This window comes from Anolis carolinensis, chromosome 3, assembly GCF_035594765.1.
Source record: "Anolis carolinensis isolate JA03-04 chromosome 3, rAnoCar3.1.pri, whole genome shotgun sequence".
Lineage (NCBI taxonomy): Eukaryota > Metazoa > Chordata > Lepidosauria > Squamata > Dactyloidae > Anolis > Anolis carolinensis.
Window position 1 is genome coordinate 48028236 of NC_085843.1, and position 22276 is coordinate 48050511.

At 41.0% G+C, this 22276-nt stretch overlaps 1 protein-coding gene across 8 annotated transcripts in view; it reads left to right on the top strand.

Annotated features, from left to right (window-relative positions):
• Positions 1-22276, top strand: part of bbx (BBX high mobility group box domain containing) — a 167458-nt gene that overhangs the window by 96178 nt on the left and 49004 nt on the right. For all 8 annotated transcript variants that reach the window (XM_062974853.1, XM_062974850.1, XM_062974851.1 and 5 more), the window contains 2 exons: positions 12770-12940; positions 20296-20538. In XM_062974853.1, the coding sequence (XP_062830923.1) occupies positions 12770-12940; positions 20296-20538 (414 nt within the window). The remainder of the gene's footprint in view (positions 1-12769; positions 12941-20295; positions 20539-22276) is intronic.

Sequence of the window (22276 nt, forward strand, 5' to 3'; positions counted from 1 at the left end):
GTCTGGGCGGCATGGGGAAGGGTTGCATCAGGTTTCCTCGGGTGGCTCCTTGGAACACGCCGCGCCCCACTCCGGTGGTCATTCTGCGCGGCTCCTGGAAGTCTGCCGCCGCTGTTGGCTCTTCCGCCCATCCGCATACTGGCCTAGCTGTAGCCCCCTCATCTCGCCTTTCCTCGTCGTACGGCACATCCTCCTCCTCTTCCTGGACCCCCCGCTCCTCTCCGCCTTCGTCTGCGAATCCACTGGACCCGATCCCTGGCCCCAGTGGCCTTTCCACCCCGACGCCCATTCGGGGGGTTGGGAGCTCTGTTGGAGACGGCGGCCTCAGGGTCCCCAGGGCTCGCTGACGCTCCACTTCTCGCGCCATGCTGTCCCGGAACTGCAGCTCCTGCCAGTATTCCTCATCTCCCTCGTCCCTTGCCGCCACGGGGCTCTGCGTTGACGCCCGCTGGCCCCTCTGGCTCCAATCTCCTTCTTTGCTTGGTTCTCTCTCGGCGCCATATCGGCTGGCCTCCTTCTGGAGATTCTCTTCCAATAATGGCACCAATCTCCCCACGGTTTCCGACAGCCTGGATAAATTAGTTTCCAGGATGGATAACCGCAGGGCCACGGTCTCCGGCATACTTCCTCCAGATCCCCAACTGGTTTCTTCCGAGCCTGGGAATTCTCTGGGTCACGCCGTTCGGCTTGGGGTACCCCGTAGAGGAAGCTATGGCTTGCAGCGTCTCTTCTCTCTTCGGCCGGGCCCCTTGCAAAGGCCTCTCTGCCTCATTTGGGCTTTGATCTTCTTCCTCGCTCATTATCACTTCACTGCGAATTCCGCAGGAGGGTGAGAAATGGGATTCTCGACTTTAATGTCAGGCTTACTTCAAAGGACCAGTCTGAACGCAGATCAAAGACAGCTGCTCTCAAACACAATCTTTATTGAAGAATACATGACTTTGGAAAAGTCGAGAATGACCTAATGTTTACATACATCTAATTTTATCACTTCTGATGCAACGTAATATCACACGCAAATATCATCATCAAACCCCACCTTCTGGATCACATTTCCACCAAGGTTTCTATCCCCCCCCACACTACAGCAATTATAATTGTTTATACTTTCACCCCTGAGTTCCCAGGCTCATTTTATCTTCTCCCGCCAGGTGCTCGCATGTTTATGTTATGAAGTCAGATTCAGGGCTTGGAAATTCAGCCCTGGGATCTGGCTGCATGACACAGTAGATGTGTGAAACATTCTGAAACATTGGGGGGGGGGGGTAACAGTGGCAAATATGTTCTACCGTCGTAGCAAGTTTCATCCCAGTAGCTCTAAAAATGAAGGAGAAAGGAGCCCTGGAAGCTTCCCCACTTGAGCAATTACTTTGTTATATTGTTATAGTTACGATATAGACCTCTTACGATATTTTAGAAATACTTTAGAAACTATCACCCCATTTAGTAAAGAGTATTGAAACATTTTTTTATTGATCACATAGGCCTAGTGAATATGCTCCTAATTTCTCCTAGAGTCTGCTGTCTTTTCTTAATTGAATTGTAATGGCTTGATTTCCATATGTACTGTATTCCTATTATGAATACTATGACTAAGTGGTATAAATTCTTGCAGGAATTCAGTCTGTAGGTCTTTGCTAACATAAGAATTGCTCATTATAATGAGATGCACAGAAATGTCCAGCATGCTGAATTAATTTATTTCAGGCCTAACAGCGTATTCTTATAATTATTTGTCTAGTAAGCACTGCAGTAAGGTGGGAGTTGAGTTGAGTGGGTGTACCCTTAGGTACACAGGTATAGGATTGTAGCTCAAGGCCTATTTTCTGTTTTTAATTACATCTTTCATCAGATTAGCTTTACAGTCCCCACATATTAACAGAATTGATAGGCAGTCTGTCTCCCTGTCATAGGTAATGTAAGTTCTCCAGAGCGAGCAAGCTTATTCTGTATGTTTAACAAGAAGTTAAAGAATGTTATAATTAAAAGCACATTAGAAACTACTTACAAACAAACCTAACATTGGCTGACACTAAACAATCTCTGGACTTTCTTTTGGTAAAATAAGGAAATTTATTACAAACTTTATTTGAGTTAATTTTGCGGATTTTATTCCAAATGTCTGCCTTTGCTTAGTCCTGACAGCATTTCCAGGGTTTATGTCACCCTCAGTGGGCATCTTTTAGACATCTCTATCAACACTCTGTGACCATTCTGAAATAACTAAGGGTCTCCTTGAAATTCAGAGCATGTTATTTAGAAGGTAAAATTTTAGGCAGTGTATGCCTGTTACCCTGGCAGCTGTCGGATCTGGAATTTATCTGGAAATCCCATTATTCTATTCCAAGCTTTTAAGGTGAAATGAGACTTAAATGAATTTCATGAAAATAACACATGGGGAATTCAGTTGCAGCTCCCAAGAAAGGGACTATTAGATCACCCATTGATATGCTTCATCCTTTAGGAAAGGCCCATTGCAATATCAGATGAACAAATCACCCTTTTTGACTTTCATCTGTTAACAGGAATGAAAGCAATAACATCCTATCCATGGAAATGAGAAACAAAACTCGGGGAAAGAAATCAAGGGAGACTTTTGCTCAGCTGTTAGTTACTTGTGACAGTACAATTTATAGTAAATCTCTGCTAGCAAATTGTATTCCATTTGCTCACAGCATGTTCCCCATTAGACCACTAATTTTGTGAAAGTTAGAAATGCTCATTACTAGCTCTCTGCTGTGAAACAGTACAGAATTGATTCACTGCCTGACCAGTAATTAGTACCAAGTAAATGAGCTTTTTTCTTTTCACATTTCATAGGTTAAAATTCTATAACCGAGTTATCCAAGAGCTAAGAACCCAATTAAAATGCTAAGCTATCTAAAGTTTAAGTATCACTTTTCTCCATTAATTCAAAGAGTAGGGGAAACCGCATGTCAGATCATCAATCCAAAAGATGGAAAACTTGGGGTGCTTTGCATTTGCTACTAGCACATTATTTCTCATAGTATTTCTGCCTTGTCCAAAACAAACTTAAGCACAGTGTAGCTGCATTGTTTACACCCTTCTCTTATTACTTTTGCCTCCACATTTTGTTTTTTGCTGAGATCTGTTTCCTCCATGTTATAAATAGATTCTAGGTAAAGTTGCCATATTACAGCCCCTCAAATCCCAATACCTAATTTGCATATTATGTCACGTAGAGAGACATATTATGCAAATTAGTATGACTATTCATAATATGTATTCTGATTATGCAAATTCATAAAAATTAGTCATTGTTTTTTTTAGGACCATTGTGTTTTATCCTTGTTATCAGTTCTGACAGTAACTATTCCTCTGAGAGAAACGGTGGAATAATGTTTATAGTACTATTACTGAAACAGCAACATACATTTGAATTCTTTTTGGGTATGGATTTGTCAGAACCAGGTTTAAAAGATATTTGGGTTTTCTTGGGAGTGAGGGAGTGATTAAATAGAGTGGTTAGAGCTATTCGATTCAATCTGAACAGGTATTAAAGGTGATTGGGTTTTCTTGGGAGTAAAATATTTAAGCAGCATTATTGCACTCACCACACAAGGTCTGGGCACAAAAACCATGCTTGCTTCCTTTTCTGCCTCCAGTGGTCCATCTTTCCTCTCAAACACTTGCATAGTAGAACCCAGAGCATTCAGCACAAGATGAGATACCATGGGACTTTGCTTAGTACTTCGTTCTCACAGTCTCTTATGTCATCCGCCATTGCCAATACAGTCTTTTACATTGTGTTGCTGCTGCATTACTCCCTTCATTCTGGGATTCTCCCAGTTTTCTGGGACAAATGTTTCTAGGTCACCACCAAGCCACCTGATGCCCTCTGTAGTGGTGGCCATCCTATGGTGCAGATTGGGGAACACATGAGGATGAAGTGGGCAAGATAGCAAGAGGAAGTCTACTGCTGGTACAAGATTAAACTGATGGTACAAGATATGTGATTCAGTCTACATACAGTTGCTGTTAATGGATAAACCCTGGATTTATTTTTATGGAAATGTTTGCACTTGTGTCTGTAGAAAAGCGTAGAAGCATAGAATTTATCTGCTTGATACCCACTGGTATAATTTCTGTGTCACATATAATCTGTATATTTTAAAAGAATTATGTCACATTTCACTCTGAAAGCCTCTCTTTCAACAAGTTTAGAGTATCTGTTCTGACACTAATCCTCTGGTGATGTTCCACAGTGTTTAGTTTATTATAGTATCTGCCTCTTCTTATTGGTATCATCCAGTGTAACAAGAGTATAAAACAACAGCAACAACAATGAAAAGAAAACTAATTTGATAAAATATGATTTACACACTTCTGATATAAGTCATGCAGAAGCCTTGAAAATTTAATAAAGTGTTTAGATTAGTTTAAAGACTTAGCCATACCTTTGTATGTTAGAGAAGTTTTTATTTTCCTCTGTGTATATATTACTTATAATGCATGTCCTTGACAGTTTCTTGATCTTTAATAAGATTCCAGGGGGATATGTTGCTTCTAATTTCCTTTTCAGTCAACCTATCAAATGGCTGATAAATCTGATCAAGTCTTTTCAGACTGCATGGTATGAGCAAGTATAGGAATTCTGCTATAACTGCACGAGTTTATCTTTTTTGTCATTTGCATGTATTAGAGTAATTTATATTTTCTTACATGCCCTTTTAAAGTCAAGTGATAGGTTGCATACGGCTGACATTGTTTCATGTTTTTAGAAAAATGAATCTAGTTAAGGTATTCACAATTCAGGTTCTATATAACAGCAGCACACGAGTGCTGCTTCATAAAATCCAAGACTAAGTCCCCTGCTTCCCACCTGCATCTTCAATGGGAAGAAATTGGATTGGACAAACTGTCTAGCAACTAGCTGCCTTCTTTTCCCACAGTCCCAGGGCCTTTAGGAAAAATGACATGACTTAGCATCGTTTTGAGAGGAACATCTTGGGTTGGGGAGTGGGACCTGCCATTCTTCTCTTTCTTAATAAAGCCAATAGTGAGGGATGATGTAGTTGCAGTCACTGTCATCTGAGAAGCAGCACATTCCTTTTTATTCCTGTCCTTGCAGAATTTAAAAACAAATTTAGTGAATCTTTATGGTGCCATATTTAGATATTGGAATGGTAGAATGGAAATCAAAGTTTTAATCTCCTCTCAGCCATAAAACCTAAAGGTGTGCACAGTATTTGTTCCATTTGTTTCATTCAGGTATTTGTTTCATACCATCCATTTAGATGGCACGAAACGAAAGAGCCAATTTTCAGATGAAACAAAAGGTAAAATGAAAAAGAAAGTTGCACTGTTTCTGTTTCTTTGTTTGGTTTTCGGGGCGTGTAACTTTCTACACGTGGCCCAAGGAATTCTTCCACATGCGTCAGAGGAGGAGGTGGTGTTGTTTTGGGCTTTTGGCCAACCAGAGGCCAAGGAAACTGTGATGTTGCCAGGGTATTTAACGGGGCAACTGCCCCCAAAGCGTACATTGCAGGCATGTCCTTTGCTGATGCTGGCTGGCTGGCTGCCTGGCTTGCTGCTGCTCGCTCAGCTCGCTCAGTCTCTCTGTGCTATTGTGCTTGCTTGCTTGCTTGCTGCCTTGTTGCCTTGCCTCTTGCCTTGCCTTCCTTCCTTACTGTGAGGGGAAAGAGATTTGTTTGTATTTTATTTTTCCCCAAGCTTGGCTGCTTGGCTTTCTTTATTCTTTCTTTGAAGGGTAGGGGACTGGGATTTTTTAAGGGGTGGGGGTGGGGTCAGTTTGACACGGAAGCGCCCGGATGGCTTCAGGGTTGAGGGAAAGAAGGAGCTCTCTGTAGCTTCTTATTGCTGTACTGTAATATTTTTAATTCTTAATTTTTTGTTTAAAAAAACCCTTTTTTCTTCCCCCCTGGGTAGTATTGGTTTAAAAAAAAAAAACAAATATTTTTCAAAGGAAAGAAATTGGGCTTCTACCTTCTCGGCTTAGAAAACTTTAAACAATTGATGGGTTAAAAGGGGTTGATATGCCCTCCATGTATGGCACGTTTTGCACCTCTAGCCCTAAAACTGAGGGGAGGGCGAGCCTTGGAAACCTTCCCATTGCCGCCAGTGGTCTGAAAATTTTTGTTCTTTCGGACGTGAGATTAATCTCCCATTCGGATAGGCACCCCGTTTTTGGAAGTGGCAAACGAAAACAGGGTGAAACGAATAAAACAAAAGAAAACAAATAGCCATTCCATACAAATGCACAAGACTCCTGGATGACCTTAACTCAGTGTCTCACTTAGGTCAACTGAAGGAGGGGTACACTATCTTGATCACATTGGAGGAAATACAAGATATAAAAGTAACATCATCATAGTCTCCCACACATAAACAGGGGTCATATAGTTTCGGTTTAGATTCCCTAGGGGCATAATAAGTTGTTTAAGGTTCTCTTACAATGCGTAGCCTATGCTGCACCATGTGCTGTATGCTTAGGGACCTAGTTGCACTCAATGAGTCCCGAGTTTAGTTCCTCATTTCCATGAAGCTCAATGTGTAAGAATCAGTCGTCATTCTCTCTTGGTGTACTTAGTCCCAGAAACATTATTAGGCAAAAACAAATTAATTGAATCACAGTTTGTGCAGAAATGAAGCTGTGGATTGGAAAGTACAGTAGAGTCTCACTTATCCAACATAAACGGTTCAGCAGAACTTTGGATAAGCGTATATGTTGGATAATAAGGAGGGATTAAGGAAAAGCCTATTAAACATCAAATTACATTATGATTTTACAAATTAAGCACCAAAACATCATGTTTTACAACAAATTTGACAGAAAAACCAGTTCAATACACAGTAACGCTATATAGTAATTACTGTATTTATGAATTTAGCACCAAAACATCGCAATGTAATGAAAACATTGACTACAGAAACACTGACTAGTAAAAGGCAGACTGTGTTGGATAATAAAGAACATTGGATAAGTGAATGTTGGATAAGTGAGACTCTACTGTAACAGGAAATAAAAACAAAGTAAGATAATAAAGCCATTAAGATTTTCAAAAATAAATAACAAGGATATGGATAGGCATTGAAAGTATTACAGAGATTTGAGGATGGGTAGCAAGTGATCTGGTTGATGAAGAAAAACAGTTATTCTTTCAGAATATATATTAACAAACATTGTTGTCAAAGCATAATTTATGCTTGCTTCCAACTCTCAGAAACATTTGCTTATTTATTATTCACAGTATACTGTAGGGAACAACAACAAAAAACAAAAAGTTTAAAAAGAGAAATAGATTAAAAGGGGAAATAGTTTAGATATTATTAATTAATTCATAAGTAGGATTAATACCTATGAATAAATTCTAGCTTGCCATCATAACACATTATTCCACCTATCCTTCTGCTAAATTAAAGGTTGTACATTAGTGAAATCCTTTCCTCACCATTCTGTCATAACTGTAGTGAGAAAAATGGGGATAATTCTATATTGAATCAGAGCAAAAGTTCATATTGCAGACATTTACCTCATTTTGATTGAACTGCCTTATTAAGGCACTCTAGATCCTGAACTATAAGGGCATCATAAATCACATTTTTATAGAAACTAATGAACTAAATAAATTGCAGGAAATATAATCTGCATATTTTGCCCATTCAATGAAGTAGAGTAAAATATTTTACTCAGTTAATTGGATAATTAGGTAATTCACATCCAATCAACCTGTAGACAAACATAAACAGTTGCTCATAACGCAAATAAAAACGATGTCATTGTAAATATCTTTCTTTTGGATTTGAGGAGCCCTATTAATTTTCTGTTTCTACTTGGTTTTAAGCAGCATGTCATTCTGAAAAATTCTCAAGTACAAAAGAGTGCTTAGAATCATGCTGAGGGATTACTTATATTCCTTGAAGATTTTCTTAATCCTATTAAAGCTGTAGTAACAGAATGGTGCCAGTTCTAGTTGGTTGCAAAATAGTAACAATTTCAGAGTGAGTCTGTGTAGGCTTGTTCACGGAAGTACATGCACACTCAACAACAGAAGTGTGAGCAGTCTAAGATATTATCCCATGCACATGCACACCCATTTCTAAACACTTTGAAAAAGAAAACAGTTGAAAAACAAAGTTCAACCAAGCCCATCACGCAACGCAGGTAGGCATTCCCCTTGTGTCCATCATGCTTCATTAGTGAAGTGTTTAGAAAGTGTTAAGAAACGGGGGGGGGGGGGGGAGAGATGGGCAGAAATAGTCTCCAGAGCCCCGAAATCTCTATAAAACTGGAGAAAATGACAATCAACACATTGATTCGATTTGGTGACATCGGGAAATGGGTGTACCTATGGGCTGTGTCCTACGAATCAGTAATGCCCTAGTAGTTTTTCAAAATTCAACTGCCTGATCTTTGCCTTGCACAGTTTTTAAAAAAAATTATGTATTCATTGGAAATTTCGCTACTTCAGGAGATCCCTACTTTGCTTTCAATTGATCCTGATCTTCCATGGTGAACTGAGTATATGCCTAACTCTCTCAAAAACCCCTAGTATCTTCCTATTCTTTCAGCTGTTTTTAGTCATTCATATCTTTTTCTTCAACAATATACATAAAAAGAAAATCTAGGGATCTGATTGTAAACTGTGCAAGGGTTTATACTAAGACTAGCTTTGCCCGGCCATGCGTTGCTGTGGCTTATGGGAATCATTTGTTGGCCAGGTGGAATAGCAGTGAATAGCCTTGCAGCCTCAAAGCCTGGCCGTTTTTTGGAGTAGCTAGAGTAGCACCCTCAATCAAAGTCTGGCTACTTCCTTAGTAGGGGAATCCTACTAAAATAATATTGTATTATTTTATTGTATTATGATATACTGGTAGTGATCCTGCCAGTTGTGTAAGCCGCCCTGAGTCCCCTCAGGGAGAAGGGCGGGGTAGAAATGTCAAATATAAATGTCAAAATAAATAAATAAATACATAAAACCTTGTTGGACCAGCTTGAACTGCACTGAATAGTCTTGCAACTTAAAAGCCTGGCTGCTTTCTACCTTGTGGAATCCTTGGTTGGCCAGTTTGAATAGCAATTAATCTCAGTGTGGCAGGTGTGAATGCTGCAATTAGGCACCTTGATTAGCATTTAATGGCCTTGCAGCTTCAAAGCCTGGCTGGTTCCTGCCTGGGGGAATCCTTTGTTGGGAAGTGTTAGCTGACCCTGATTGTTTCCTTTCTGGAATTCCCCATATCCCTGCTTTCAGAGTGTTGCTCTTTATTTACTGTCCTGGTTTTAGAGATTATATTGTTCTGTATTATTATACCACAGTAATTATTTCATATTACAGTAGAGTCTCACTTATCCAACATTTTCTTATCCAACGTTCTGGATTATCCAATGCAGTAGGCTTTTTAGTAGTCAATGTTTTCAATACATTGTGATGTTTTGGTGCTAAATTTGTAAATACAGTAATTATTACATAGCATTACCATGCATTGAACTACTTTTTCTGTCAAATTTGTTGTATAACATGTTTTGGTATTAATTTGTAAAATCATAACGTAATTTGACGTTTAATAGACTTTTCTTTAATCCCTTCTTATTATCCAACATATTCGCTTATCCAACGTTTTGCCGGGGTGTTTATGTTGAATAAGTGAGACTCTGCTGTATATTTATAATCTTATATTATCTGCTTAGAACTGGATTATATGAGGCTTCTTCTACACAGCTGTATAAAATGCACACTGAAGTGGATTATATGGCAGTATGGACTCAAGATAATCCAGTTCAAAGCAGATAATATAAGATTATAAATGGGTAATAAAACTGTGTGGAAGGGCCTTGAGTCTACATTGCCATATAATCCAGTTCAAATAAGATAATCTGTATTTTATAGGCAGTGTGGAAGAGGCCTGATTGAAGTGTCCCTGGGTGCCATTAAATGGCTGAGTGGGTTGCTAGGTGACAAAGTGGGCGGAGGTTAGCCTTCTAACTGGCAGCAATGGGAAAAAAACAATTATTCCTCTCCCTCTAATTAGGACTTTATTTTTCTTGTTTTTTTATGTCTATACATAGCAGGGATGACCATGTCTTTTGTGGCCAAGTTTCGTGAATTTTGGGTGTTTAGTTTCGCTGTTTACTTTAAGGCAGAAATTGTCAGAACACACACACACACACACACACACATATATATATAGAGCGAGAGAGAGAGAGAGAGAGATTACATGAAAAAAAATAAAACTGATCCATATGAAACATATCAAAGAATAGAATACATTCTGACCTTGAGAGCCTTTTTGAAGATGAGTTTGGGTTCTTCAGTTGTACTTTCATCTGCCCATAACGTATAACAATCTGTCACTATGGCAGATTGCTGCGGATCTGTTTGGAAAATCTCCATATTGTATGGGGGAGATTGGAGGGCATCTCTCAAATGTCTCAGTTGCCTCTTGCTCTCCCACCTGTTTTTACATGGTAACTGTCATCAAAGGGTAAAGAGATGGTATACACAGTTAGGTTTAGTCAGCATCTTTTTATGACAACGCAACAAATGGGGAAACTGGTATGCCAAAAGGTATGGATGCTACAAGCCTATATCCTTCATACACTAATTCTGTGGCACATTCTTTCAGTTTCACCCACATTAAGTTCCTACCAGTTTGACCTCTACAGTGAATAAAAGCTCTGTCCAAATTTGCTAATTCTACCTAATTTCTTATGGTATAGAACAAAAATGGATAACTAAGAGCACCAAAAAGATCACACAACCAGGGTAGGGGGATTAGTTTTTGCCTACCTGAAAAACTAAGTCATTTACTAGCAGAAGCTTGGGAAGGGGTCTGTGCTCTGTTTATACATGTTAATGGAAACTGCAGAGGGAATACTTGTGCAAGCCAGCTTCTATGATTTTATATGATAATAGAAAACTGGAGCATCCAATCTGGGCAAGAAACTAGCCAAACATTACCAGAGATTAACTGTTTAAAATGTGTTAGCATAGCTAAACTGAAAGATTTCAATTACATCTAAACCTCTCATTATTATAACAATCACTTTTTCTTATTATTAAGAAATGTGTGCATGCACACAAACCCAGTATACAGGCTAAACATACAGTTTTAAAAGAGTATGAGCTACAGATAATTAATAGTTTTGTGTTAATATAATGTTAATATGTCAAAAGGCTTTCTATTACAATTACACAGACAATTAAACGGTACCAAAAAAGGTGTTAGTACAAAGTGGAAACAGTTCCTAGGCAACTGAAATGATAGAGTGTTTGCCTTGTTTTTAGTCTAGGAGTCAAAAAGGGCTTTCTCAGTCTCATGTATGAACATCAACTTCCCATAGTCATGGTGCTAAGGAACTGGCAAAACCATTAAGTGTTCCTTGCCTAAGAAAACCATAAGTTGACAGAGAACTTGAAGGCACATAAAGAGGAGAAAGGAAGGGGGAAAATGCTTGAGCACATTTTATATTAACTTATTTTTATTTTCATAAATCTTCCATGAATATAGGTGCAGTATTGAATGATTTGTATCCTCATGTGAAAATACAAACCAGTTAGTCTTTTTCCTCCTTTTTATGTTGAAAGAAAGTAACATAATTTCGTCTTTGAAGACACATACTTGTATACACACATTACTTTGTGACCTATGTTATCTGAACAAAGGTGCCATTATGTATTTTCATTGAAGTTTTGCAGGAATACTTCATCAATGATTCCTGTGTTACATTATATGACTATATTTAATACCAAAGGTCATGAGATGACATAGGTTGAAATTTCCCCAATGCCTCTAACAAGGGGATTGAGGGTCTTTCATCCATAGGAATGAATTATAATTTACCGGAGAGAGTAACCAAAATAACAATCAGCTCTGTTTGTGTGTGTGTGTGTGTGTGTGTGTGATCAGTGCAGCAGTGTAAATAAGTCAGAAATGCCAAATATTAAAATATTAATTTTGTTGTTCACATATAATATTTAAATATTCTATTCTTTCCAAACATAAGTGTCCCAGTTCCTGAGTTGCATAAGGTGGCATTTGCTGTACTTATTATATGAATCCAGACCATGCTTTCAAATGTCATTATTTGACAAAAGCCATTTTCCATGTTTATTAACAAGACTGTTATTTGTGAAACCAAACCAAACCAAAAAGCTTTCCAGCCTAGCTCTCTGAGAAATACTGAAAGGTTACACTGAAAAGTTTGACATAGCTTTCACAGAACTTCTGATTCCTCTCTAGCTGACTCAGCTTTGAGTATTCATATGAATATAATCATCATGCAAACATCTACCATCTAGAGCAGAAGAGAGCAACTAGAAAGGAGATGGAGGCCATTCTCCCTTCGGGCTGTACTGTACTTCCTGATACGATTGGAAATAATGTGACATAATTTCCAGCTGCATTTGGCTGTTGTTGGATGATTGTGGATCATGGCAAGGATGAAAAATCCTGAGCTGTTTAAAGGCACAGAAATGGCCTACAAACAAAGTGCGTATTTTTAAAGGGAGGATGAGCTTGGGATGACACAAGATAGAGTCCATCTAGTTAAGTAAATAAGCTTAACTCTCTAAATTGTAAAAAGTATACTGTGCCCTACAGGACCTATCCATTCATACATTATAATAGAATTGCATCTCATCATCCTTTGTGTGGCTTGCTGTCTGTTGAAGATGCAGATTTAAACCAGCGTTTACAGATATAAGTTGAAAAATTGTTCAGCAATATATGTGTGTTTAATAAAGACAATTTTGAATGTTTGGTAATCATTGCCATCGTGACTTTTTAGATCACAGTAATGAAAGGCAGCAGTAGGAATAAAGACCATTCAACAGACGGAGAGGGGACAGGAAAACGACCAAAGAGAAAGTGTCTTCAGTGGCATCCACTACTTGCGAAGAAGATCATTGATTTTTCTGAAGAGGAGGAAGAAGACGAGGACGAAGAAGATATTGATAAGGTAGGAATATCACATCAAAAAGTTGGATATCTCTTAGAAAACTGTTTGTTGTACAGACCTTCCAAAATGCATTTGGCTGTTTAGTCAATTAGTTAGAAAAGGCTTTCCTGAAATTATTAGTAACAATGCACGGGTGTCTGAATTTTTTTAAAAAAAATCCATACACATACACATTCCACATTATTTTAAGGATGGAAGAAGTGTTGTTGGGTTTTTTTTGTTTTTTTTTTGTTTTTTTTTTGTTTTTTTGTTTGTTTGTTTTTTGCTCATACCCTTGGTCTATGCAGCCCAGCATTCTGTTTCCATCACTTGCCAAGCAGATGTCTCTGAGGGTGCATCTACACTGTAGGAATAAAATAGTTCAGCCCTACTTTAACTTCCATGGCTCAGTGCTATAGAATCATGAGAGTTGTAGTTTATTCAGGCATCAGCACTCCTTGGGAGAGAAGGCGAAAGACCTTGTAAGACTACAGCTCCCACAATTCCATAGCATTGAGCCATTGTAGTTAAAATAGTGTCAATGAAATATTCACAGCCAGATCATGAAATCACCACTTTAGCTATACAAAAGCTGGTATTCAGAGACATGTTTCTTCTCATCCTGAAGCTTCCTAGCTATTGGATTAAGGTAGGCAAGTACAATTAATAGACCTTCAGAAATTCCAGTGTGTCCCCATAATCACACATGACTAAAACATGGCCAAAATTAATTAAATAAACCCTGTGTACCTTCAAAAGGTCATGACAGATCACTGTACTAGGCTTTTGGCCATCCCAGAGCTGTTAACACCTGGAGTTTGTTTTTACAAAACTGAAATTGATCTCTACGTGTCAAATGATTTATTGGTTTAAAATAGTAACCACTGCAATGTATTTCAGTGGCAGATCTCAAAAGTTAATTATTTTTTGTGGAAGTTAACATAAATTATATTCATTACTTTAAAATACCTTCTGTTTACTTAAAACTTGTCTTTATTGCTTGAGGCTACAAACACTAATAAACCAGAACAAACGAAGTATTAACAACAGGTATACATCTTGCAAAGGAAAAAAAAGCCACCAAGAGTGTGGTTAGTTTAAACACAGATTAGCGCAGAACCATAAAGCCAAGCCATTATAAATAGGAAGATTTATATCAGCTAATAGAAGAACAATAATGGATGTATGTGTGCACACACACACATACAGTGGGAGGGGGGGAGTATTTAGTCAGATACCAATTGTACAAGTTCTCCCACTTAAAAAGATGAGAGAGGCCTGTAATTGACATCATAGGTAGACCTCAACTATGAGAGACAACATCCAGAAAATCACATTGTCTGATTTTTCATGAATTTATTTGCAAATTATGGTGGGAAATAAGTATTTGGTCAATAACAAATGTTTATCTCAATACTTTGTTATATATCCTTTATTGGCAATGACAGAAGTCAAACATTTTCTGTAAGTCCTCACAAGGTTGGCACACACTGTTGCTGGTATGTTGGCCCATTCCCCCAAGCAGATGTCCTTGAGAGCAGTGATGTTTTGGGTTTGTCGCTGGGCAACACGGACTTTCAACTCCTGCCAAAGGTTTTCTATAGGGTTGAGATCTGGAGACTGGCTAGGCCACTCCAGGACCTTGAAATGCTTCTTACGAAGCCACTCCTTCATTGCCTTGGCGGTGTGCTTGGGATTGTTGTCATGCTGAAAGACCCAGCCACGTTTCATCTTCAGTGCCCTTACTGATGGAAGGAGGTAATCTCACGATACATGACCCCACTCATTCTTTCATATATACGGACCAGTCATCCTCGTCCTTTTGCAGACAAACAGCCCCAAAGCATGATGTTGACACCCCCATGCTTCATAATGGGTATGGTGTTCTTTGGATGCAACTCTGCAGTCTTTCTCCTCCAAACACGACAAGTTGTGTTCCTACCAAGCAGTTCTACTTTGGTTTCATCTGACATTCTCCCAATACTCTTCTGGATCATTCAAATGCTCTCTAGCAAACTTCAGTTGGCCCCGAACATGTACTGGCTTAAGCAGGGGGACACATCTGGCACTTCAGGATCTCAGTTCCTGGCGGCGTAGTGTGTTACTGATGGTAGCCTTTGTTACATTGGTCCCAGCTCTCTGTAGATCATTCGCTAGGTTCCCCCGTGTGGTTCTGGGAATTTTGCTCACCATTCTTTTGATCATTTTGACCCCACGGGGTGAGATCTTGCGTGGAGCCCCAGATCGAGGGAGATTCTCAGTGGTCTTGTATCTCTTCCATTTTCTAATGCTCCCACCGTTGATTTCTTCACACCAAGCTGCTTGCCTATTGCAGATTCAGTCTGCCCAGGGCTACAATTTTGTTTCTGGTGTCCTTGGACATCTCTTAGGTCTTCACCATAGTGGAGTTTGGAGTGTGACTGCTTGAGGTTGTGGACAGGTGTCTTTTAAACTGATAACAAGTTCATATAGGTGCCATTACTACAGGTAATGAGTGGAGGACAGAGGAGCCTCTTGAAGAAGAAGTTACAGGTCTGTGAGACCCAGAAATCTTGCTTGTTTGTTGATGACCAAATACTTAATTTCAACCATAATTTGCAAATAAATTCGTGAAAAATCAGCCAGTGTGATTTTCTGGATGTGTTTTCTCATGTTGTCTCTCATAGTTGAGGTCTATCTATGATGTCAATTATAGGCCTCTCTCATCTTTTTAAGTGGGAGAACTTGTACAATTGGTATCTGACTAAATACTTTTTCCCCACTGTAAATGTATTCACATGTATGTAAAAGAGGGATAGAAGGACAGAGATGCCACCCTTGGGTAGAACTCTCATTGTGGCTCATTTAATTTTACTAATTCTACCATTTCGATGCATCATTTTCTTGCTTTCTTTTTTAAAAATATAATCCTTTATTATTTTCCAAACTTGCAAGTCCCAGACATAAACATAATTTTAGACAAATCCAACAAAATTTTTAAAAATACAGACACTAGGTAGGATTATGGCAGGTCAGGGAGGGTGGGGGGATATTAGTAATTGAGGTGGGTGGAATGTAAAAAGGAAAGAAAGGGATGAAAGAAAAAAAAAAGAAGGAAAAGAAATCTGAATGAAATCTGCCCTTTTTTCTTTGTGTACTCTGTGAATGCACACTAGTGGAGAGACTGTGCCTGCACGGGCCCCAACGGAAACTTTTCCAAGCCAAAACTTTGAATTTTGGCGGTAACCCCTCCCATCGAGGGCATAAAAGGCCGCCCTCGGTGCCCACTCTCCAGTTCCTTTTTTTCCGCCACAAAAGCTCACATCAGACTCTTGGTTTTTTCTGCCTATGTCGACTACGCGCTTCAAATGCTGCACTCAATGTGCCGCTAAGATTCCGGATTCCAACGGCCATGCCAAGTGCCTTCTCTGTCTTGGCGAGAGCCATGTCGTCGGTTCTTGTCGGATTTGTCTGGCCTTTATGGCGCAGGCAAGTAGAAACAGGGCTGCCAGACTCAGGGCAGCTCTTGTAACGCCTCTAGGCTGCGTGAGCACTGGAAACCAACACGGAGGCCAATAAACAATCTAATAACTTTATTAATGCAATAAAAGAATAAAACAAAAGTATGCAGAGTATATAGTCAAGCAATTGTCCTTATAGGAAAGATAAAAAATAGTCCAAATAAATGAAGTTATATGTCCAGTATTAGAGTACAAAGTCTACAATCCAATAACCGAAACACACTCAAACTCCTTGGAAGTTTGAGTGGGGAAAGAGCAAGGATTCACTGGGAGATTCTTGAAGTTAAGTCCAGACAAGGATTCGAGGCTAGGCAAGGTAATTCATGGTGGATCTGAAACGCAGTCCAAACTTGAAAAGGAGTGAAAACGCAGCTCCCGGTCTACTCGGGAGTAAGCGCACTGAAAGGAGCTCAGGAACAAGAGACGATGTTCTTCTTGGATTAGTCACGTTGACACCACGATAGGGAGAGCTCAGTGCAGAACTTTTATGGAAGTTTAAGAGTTCCCCCCAACAGGTGTTTAACTCCCCTATTGTTCCCAGAGAAAGTAGCTGTGTCAACATGCCTGCCTTCCCGATACTTCCCAAGGGAAACGGGTTAATTAAAATCCTCTCTTTCTGCTAATCTCGCACTTTGTCTCAAAAACTCCTTATTGGAGCGATGTGTTTTGAGAAAAGACTAACTATCAAACACAACACTTTCCGGGGAACCAGGCTCTGTTTCAAGGGCGTCCGTACTTTGTTTTTTCACCGAAATGTCAACAGGGAACATCTGGAATGGAACAGAATCTATATCCTCTTCAGTTTGATCCATGATGGCTGCGGGGTCACGGAGCAAGGGTCCCTGAGACATCACAGCTCTTTACAAGAAATCCCTCACTCCTGAATCCAACGCTTCGACATTGACTTTGATGGCGTCAAGGCCTGGTAAGGCCCCTTCCGTCTCCTCCAAGGCCTCTAAGACCTCGAAGGCTAAGCCCTCAAGTCCTCCCTGTATGGTCACTACGGCCACCATGTCGACCTGATCAGGCAAAGTTGGCCCTTCCTCGACCTTGAGCTCCCTGGCTTCGGTGGTCTCGGCCCAATCCCATGTGGCTTCGCCGCCATCTACTTCCGCGATGAAAATCGCTTTTAAGAGGGCCCAGGAGGTATCTCGCTGAGCCCAATCTGACTTGGTGGCGGTTTGCCCCATCCCTACGATACCGGGAAATCCATGAGGGCGCGTCTAAACAACCCCCGGCGAAGAAGCGTATGACCCAGCACTCGTCCTCCTCTGCTCCTTCTAGGAGAGACGTTCCCTCGTCCTCTGCCGCCTCTTCAAGGAAATCCTCTCCGATCCAGCCGGCACAGCGACTACGCTCGACCTCTCGGTCCCCGCCTTGTCGGTCGTCTGAGGGCGAGACTCAAGCTTCACCTGACCGCTCGACCCACACAGTGATCAGAGCTCCTCATCCTCTCCTCTAGTGTCGGCAAGCCTGCCAATAACTCTTCCCCCCTCCCCAAACTCTGGAAAGGGGAAAGCAGACAACCCGCCTCGCTTGGGCCGCTCAGGCTTCGGCCTCCAAGGACCATCGGCCACAGGCTTCTGCTGCTCTTGAGGTGATACCTCCTCCAGGGACTCTGCTGTCCTCTACTCCCTGGTCCCCCAAGGGGCCGAGGACGATGAGCTCAATGTCAAACGCCCCAAGTCAATATTCTTGGCATCAGTCGTCTCACTGGGACTTGATCTTTCCCCTCCACACAATGCGTAAGAGGTCGATCCGCCCGTGCCCACGGACAATATCCGAGCCTTTTTGGACCAAATGATCAGGATGGCAGACACCTTGGGGATGGAGATTAAGCAGACTTTGAAGGCCGTAACCGACCCCGTCTTCCAAAGGGCCCAGGCCCAAGCTCCCCCAGCCATGCTTTTGCCTTTCCTCCCTTATTTGTTAGATGTTATCCAGGCCTCCTGGAAAACCCTGCCCTCAATACCACCCACCTCAAAAAAGATCGAGACATTGTACCGTACAGATGATGAAGCTCTGGAGTGGCTAAAACACCACCTCGACCCTCGACCCGAACACGATGGTGGTCAAGGCTTCTCAATCTTCGGGCCGACAGTCCAACTCTCCAGCTGACAGGGAAGGGAAAAGATTCGATGCAGTAGGTCGAAAATTCTATTCCGGGGCCCTCCTTCTTTGCCGAATGGCTAATTATGGAGCTTGTATGGGAGCATATCAGGAGATCCTCTGGGAGAAAACCCAGCTCTTTTTTGCTACGCTCTCGGATGAGGATCGCTCCGTCCTTTCCACCCTCCAACAGGAGGCGGACTCATTGGCCCACCATCAAATTCAAATGGCAAAAATACAGGCAACACCACTGTCAAAATAATCGCCCACATGGTGGCCATTCCATGACACTCTTGGTTGAGGTCCTCCAGCTTGTCTTCATCCTCTAGACAGGTGATTGAGGACTTACCCTTCGGCGCCCTTGGCCTCTTCAACGCGGGGACGGACGATAAACTGAAGTCAAACCATGACTTTAAAATCCTCGTCTCTAAGTGTGGAACTGATCGACCGCACGCCTAGTGCACTCGATGGTTCCCTCAATGGTACTGCCGCTTCCCGCCTCAATCATTTCACCACCATAGCTTCAGGCGCTCCTCCAGCTCCAGCCAGCAGAACCAACAACAACAGCCCCACCCCCATCACCAGGTCTCTAAAAATAGAGGTCGAGATGCCACTACTGCCCCTCACACCTAGCGTTGTGCCTGATGCCCAACTCTTGGGTTCCATCTCCGGTACTGCTGCAGCCGTCATGCCTCCGCCAATCCTTGCGCCCCACCTACCTTTCTGCCGTTTCAGAGACGTCTAGCTCCCTTCTACCATGAATGGGCATCTATTACCTATTATCTCTTCAACTTATCACCCAAACAGCCTCCCTGTCAGACAGGTTCCCATCCCTACAACAGCGCCTGCTGCTCCTCCAGAAGAACCGCAGGGTCAGAGACCGTTCTGTTCAAGTCTTACTGGGCCACATGGCGTCTACGGTTCTAGTTACCCCTTTTGCCAGGCTGCGCCTCAGGCCTCTTCAAAGATGGTTTATAGACACTTTCAAACCTCTTCTTCATCCCAGCTCCATGTTCCTTACGGTACCGACCCGGGTCCGTCAATCCCTTCGATGGTGGCAGAGTCGAGCAAATGTCTGCAAGGGCCTACCCTTTCACCCGCCGCTCTCGTCAGTGCCTAATAAAGTCTTGGTTTTGGACATTCAACTCATTGTTGGGTTTGCTCTGTCCCACCATCCTACACCTAACCTTGCTAGTCTCCACTAGTGTGCATTCACAGAGTACACGAAGAAAAAAGACAGGTTGCTTACCTGTAACCATGTTTCTTCAAGTGTACTCTGTGAATTCACACAATCCCGCCCTTCCTTCCCCACATGCAAACCTCTCCCTTTCTCGTCGCCTTTTACAGCGCAGGAACTGGAGAGCGGGCACTGAGGGCGGCCTTTTATGCCCTCCGGGGGAGAGGGGCGGGGTTACCACCAAAATTCAAAGTTTTAGCTTGGAATGTTTCCATTGGAGCTGGAATCACTGGGTCGCTGTGAGTCTTCTGGCCTGTATGGCCATGTTCCAGGCGTAGTCTCTCCACTAGTGTGAATTCAGAGTACACTCGAAGAAACATGGTTACAGGTAAGCAACCTATATTTTTCTTGTGGCAAGTTGTTTCTGAGTTTAAAATTTTTTGATTCACTCAAACATTTTACTAAACAAGCTACTTCAAATACAGAGTATTTGCAGATTTTATACAAATTTCATATAAGATTTTGGAATGAATAAATAGCAGGTATGATGAGAAATAGTTGTCAATGATATTCTCTGCATATGTAAATAGGTCCATCTTCTTAGTACTGATGGTCTTGAGCATGATGCAGATGAAACAGAAGATGAAGACTCTTCAGAACAACGGGCTCGCAGGCCAATGAATGCATTCCTTCTCTTCTGCAAACGCCATCGCTCCCTTGTGCGGCAAGAACACCCCCGTCTGGACAACCGTGGTGCTACCAAGATACTGGCAGACTGGTGGTCTGTTCTAGACCCTAAAGAAAAGCAGAAATACACAGACATGGCCAAGGAGGTATACAGTGACATCATCATTTATCCACTTAAACCATTATACATATTTAACACTCATTTTATATGTCTAAAAGCACTATATCATTTCATTAAAATAACAGTTGCAACAGGGAGTTAACTAATTTTAAAAGTACCATTAAAAGAAGAACTAATGCTCAATTTCAGAAGATGCTGTGACTGTGTTTTAATGTTTAGTGACTGAGAATTTAATTGAATGTGTGAGGCTGTGGAGCACCATGGTCAACAACTGAGCTGAACATTTCTGCTTCATACATTGCTCCCATAAATTCTTCACTGTCTGCTTTTTCATGTTTTATCAGAAGTTTTGATCTTTTCATTGTGAATTTTTTGGGCTGTATGGCTATGTTCCAGAAGCATTCTCTCCTGATGTTTCACCCACATCTAGGGCAGAGAACCTCTTAGGATGCCCGCCATATATATGGGTGAAACGTTAGGAGAGAATGCTTCTGGAACATGGCCATACAAGCCAGAAGACTCACAGCGACCCAGTGATTCCAGCCATGAAAACCTTCAACAACACATATTCTTTTCATGTTTATCTTCCTTTTCTTCTTTCTTCATTAGTATGACTACAACTACCATGATAGTTGCCAGCTCTGTTGCCTTTCCAAACTTTTATGGGAAATCCAACCCTTCAACCTGGATTATTGAGGTTTTCTTGGATTAGAGTTTCGAGATCCAGATAAAACTGTTCAAATTTATGCATTTCAAAAGAATGTGTCTACTTCTTTGTGATCTCTGTGAAAAGTGCATATATGGGTCTTCTTGCACATGTGCAGACAGTTTCAGGCTTTCCAGGCATTAAAAATGGTTACATTTTGGCGGTAGTCCCACCCACTTTCCCCTTGTAGTATATAGCTAGTGGGAGGGGCTAGCCCTCAGTTTGTTTTGTCCGCCGACCCTCTCTAGTGTTTGCTCTTCATTAGCAATGATTAAAAATGTGTTTATCCTCCTTTACAGTTCAATCCTATACTTGAAGAATAAACAAACTGAGTGAGATTTTGTTCTTTTTAGAAACATACAGGATTGCTATAAAATTGTTAGAGAAATATTCCCCAAAATAAACTTTATACAAAGAAAATAAATCAACATTACATAGTAGGCATTGCAGTTCTAACACTTATTGAAAGACGTGGGGGCCAGTTTAAGCGGATTCATAAGAGTCTGGTAGGCCAGGAAAACAGCTGACAAGCTTTCTCTTTTCAGAAGGGATCATTGTTATAAGGAAGGGCAAGCTGGGAGCCATTAGGTCTTAAACATCCATTTTCTCCTTGTATAAACCTGACTTGGTTGCTTAGGTTAATGTGGGTGGAATCAGTGGAACCTTGGAACTCACTATCAGCCTCCCTGGGACTTCAGGATAATCAAATAGTTCTGATCTGATTGTTCCTATGCTAGAGTCAGAGGGTTTTCTTTAAAATAAAAGCTGTGAAACAAAATTCAGTAGATTGATTGAAAGACAGAATTATATATAAGGCAAAAGTATACCATGATATATTTTAACTTTTGCTCTGAATGAACTAAACTTCAGTTCAAGAGAGCATGTTTTAAAAAAATCCCATGGGACATTTCCTCTAAGCCATGTTCATAGCAGAAGATAAATAATGGTTGCATAGCACTCATGTGAAAAATGACAGATCAGGGACAGCTAACAGTAGTGTTAAAACACTATTTATAATGTTATGATATCACCATTTACTAAGTTCTTGAAAGCTAGA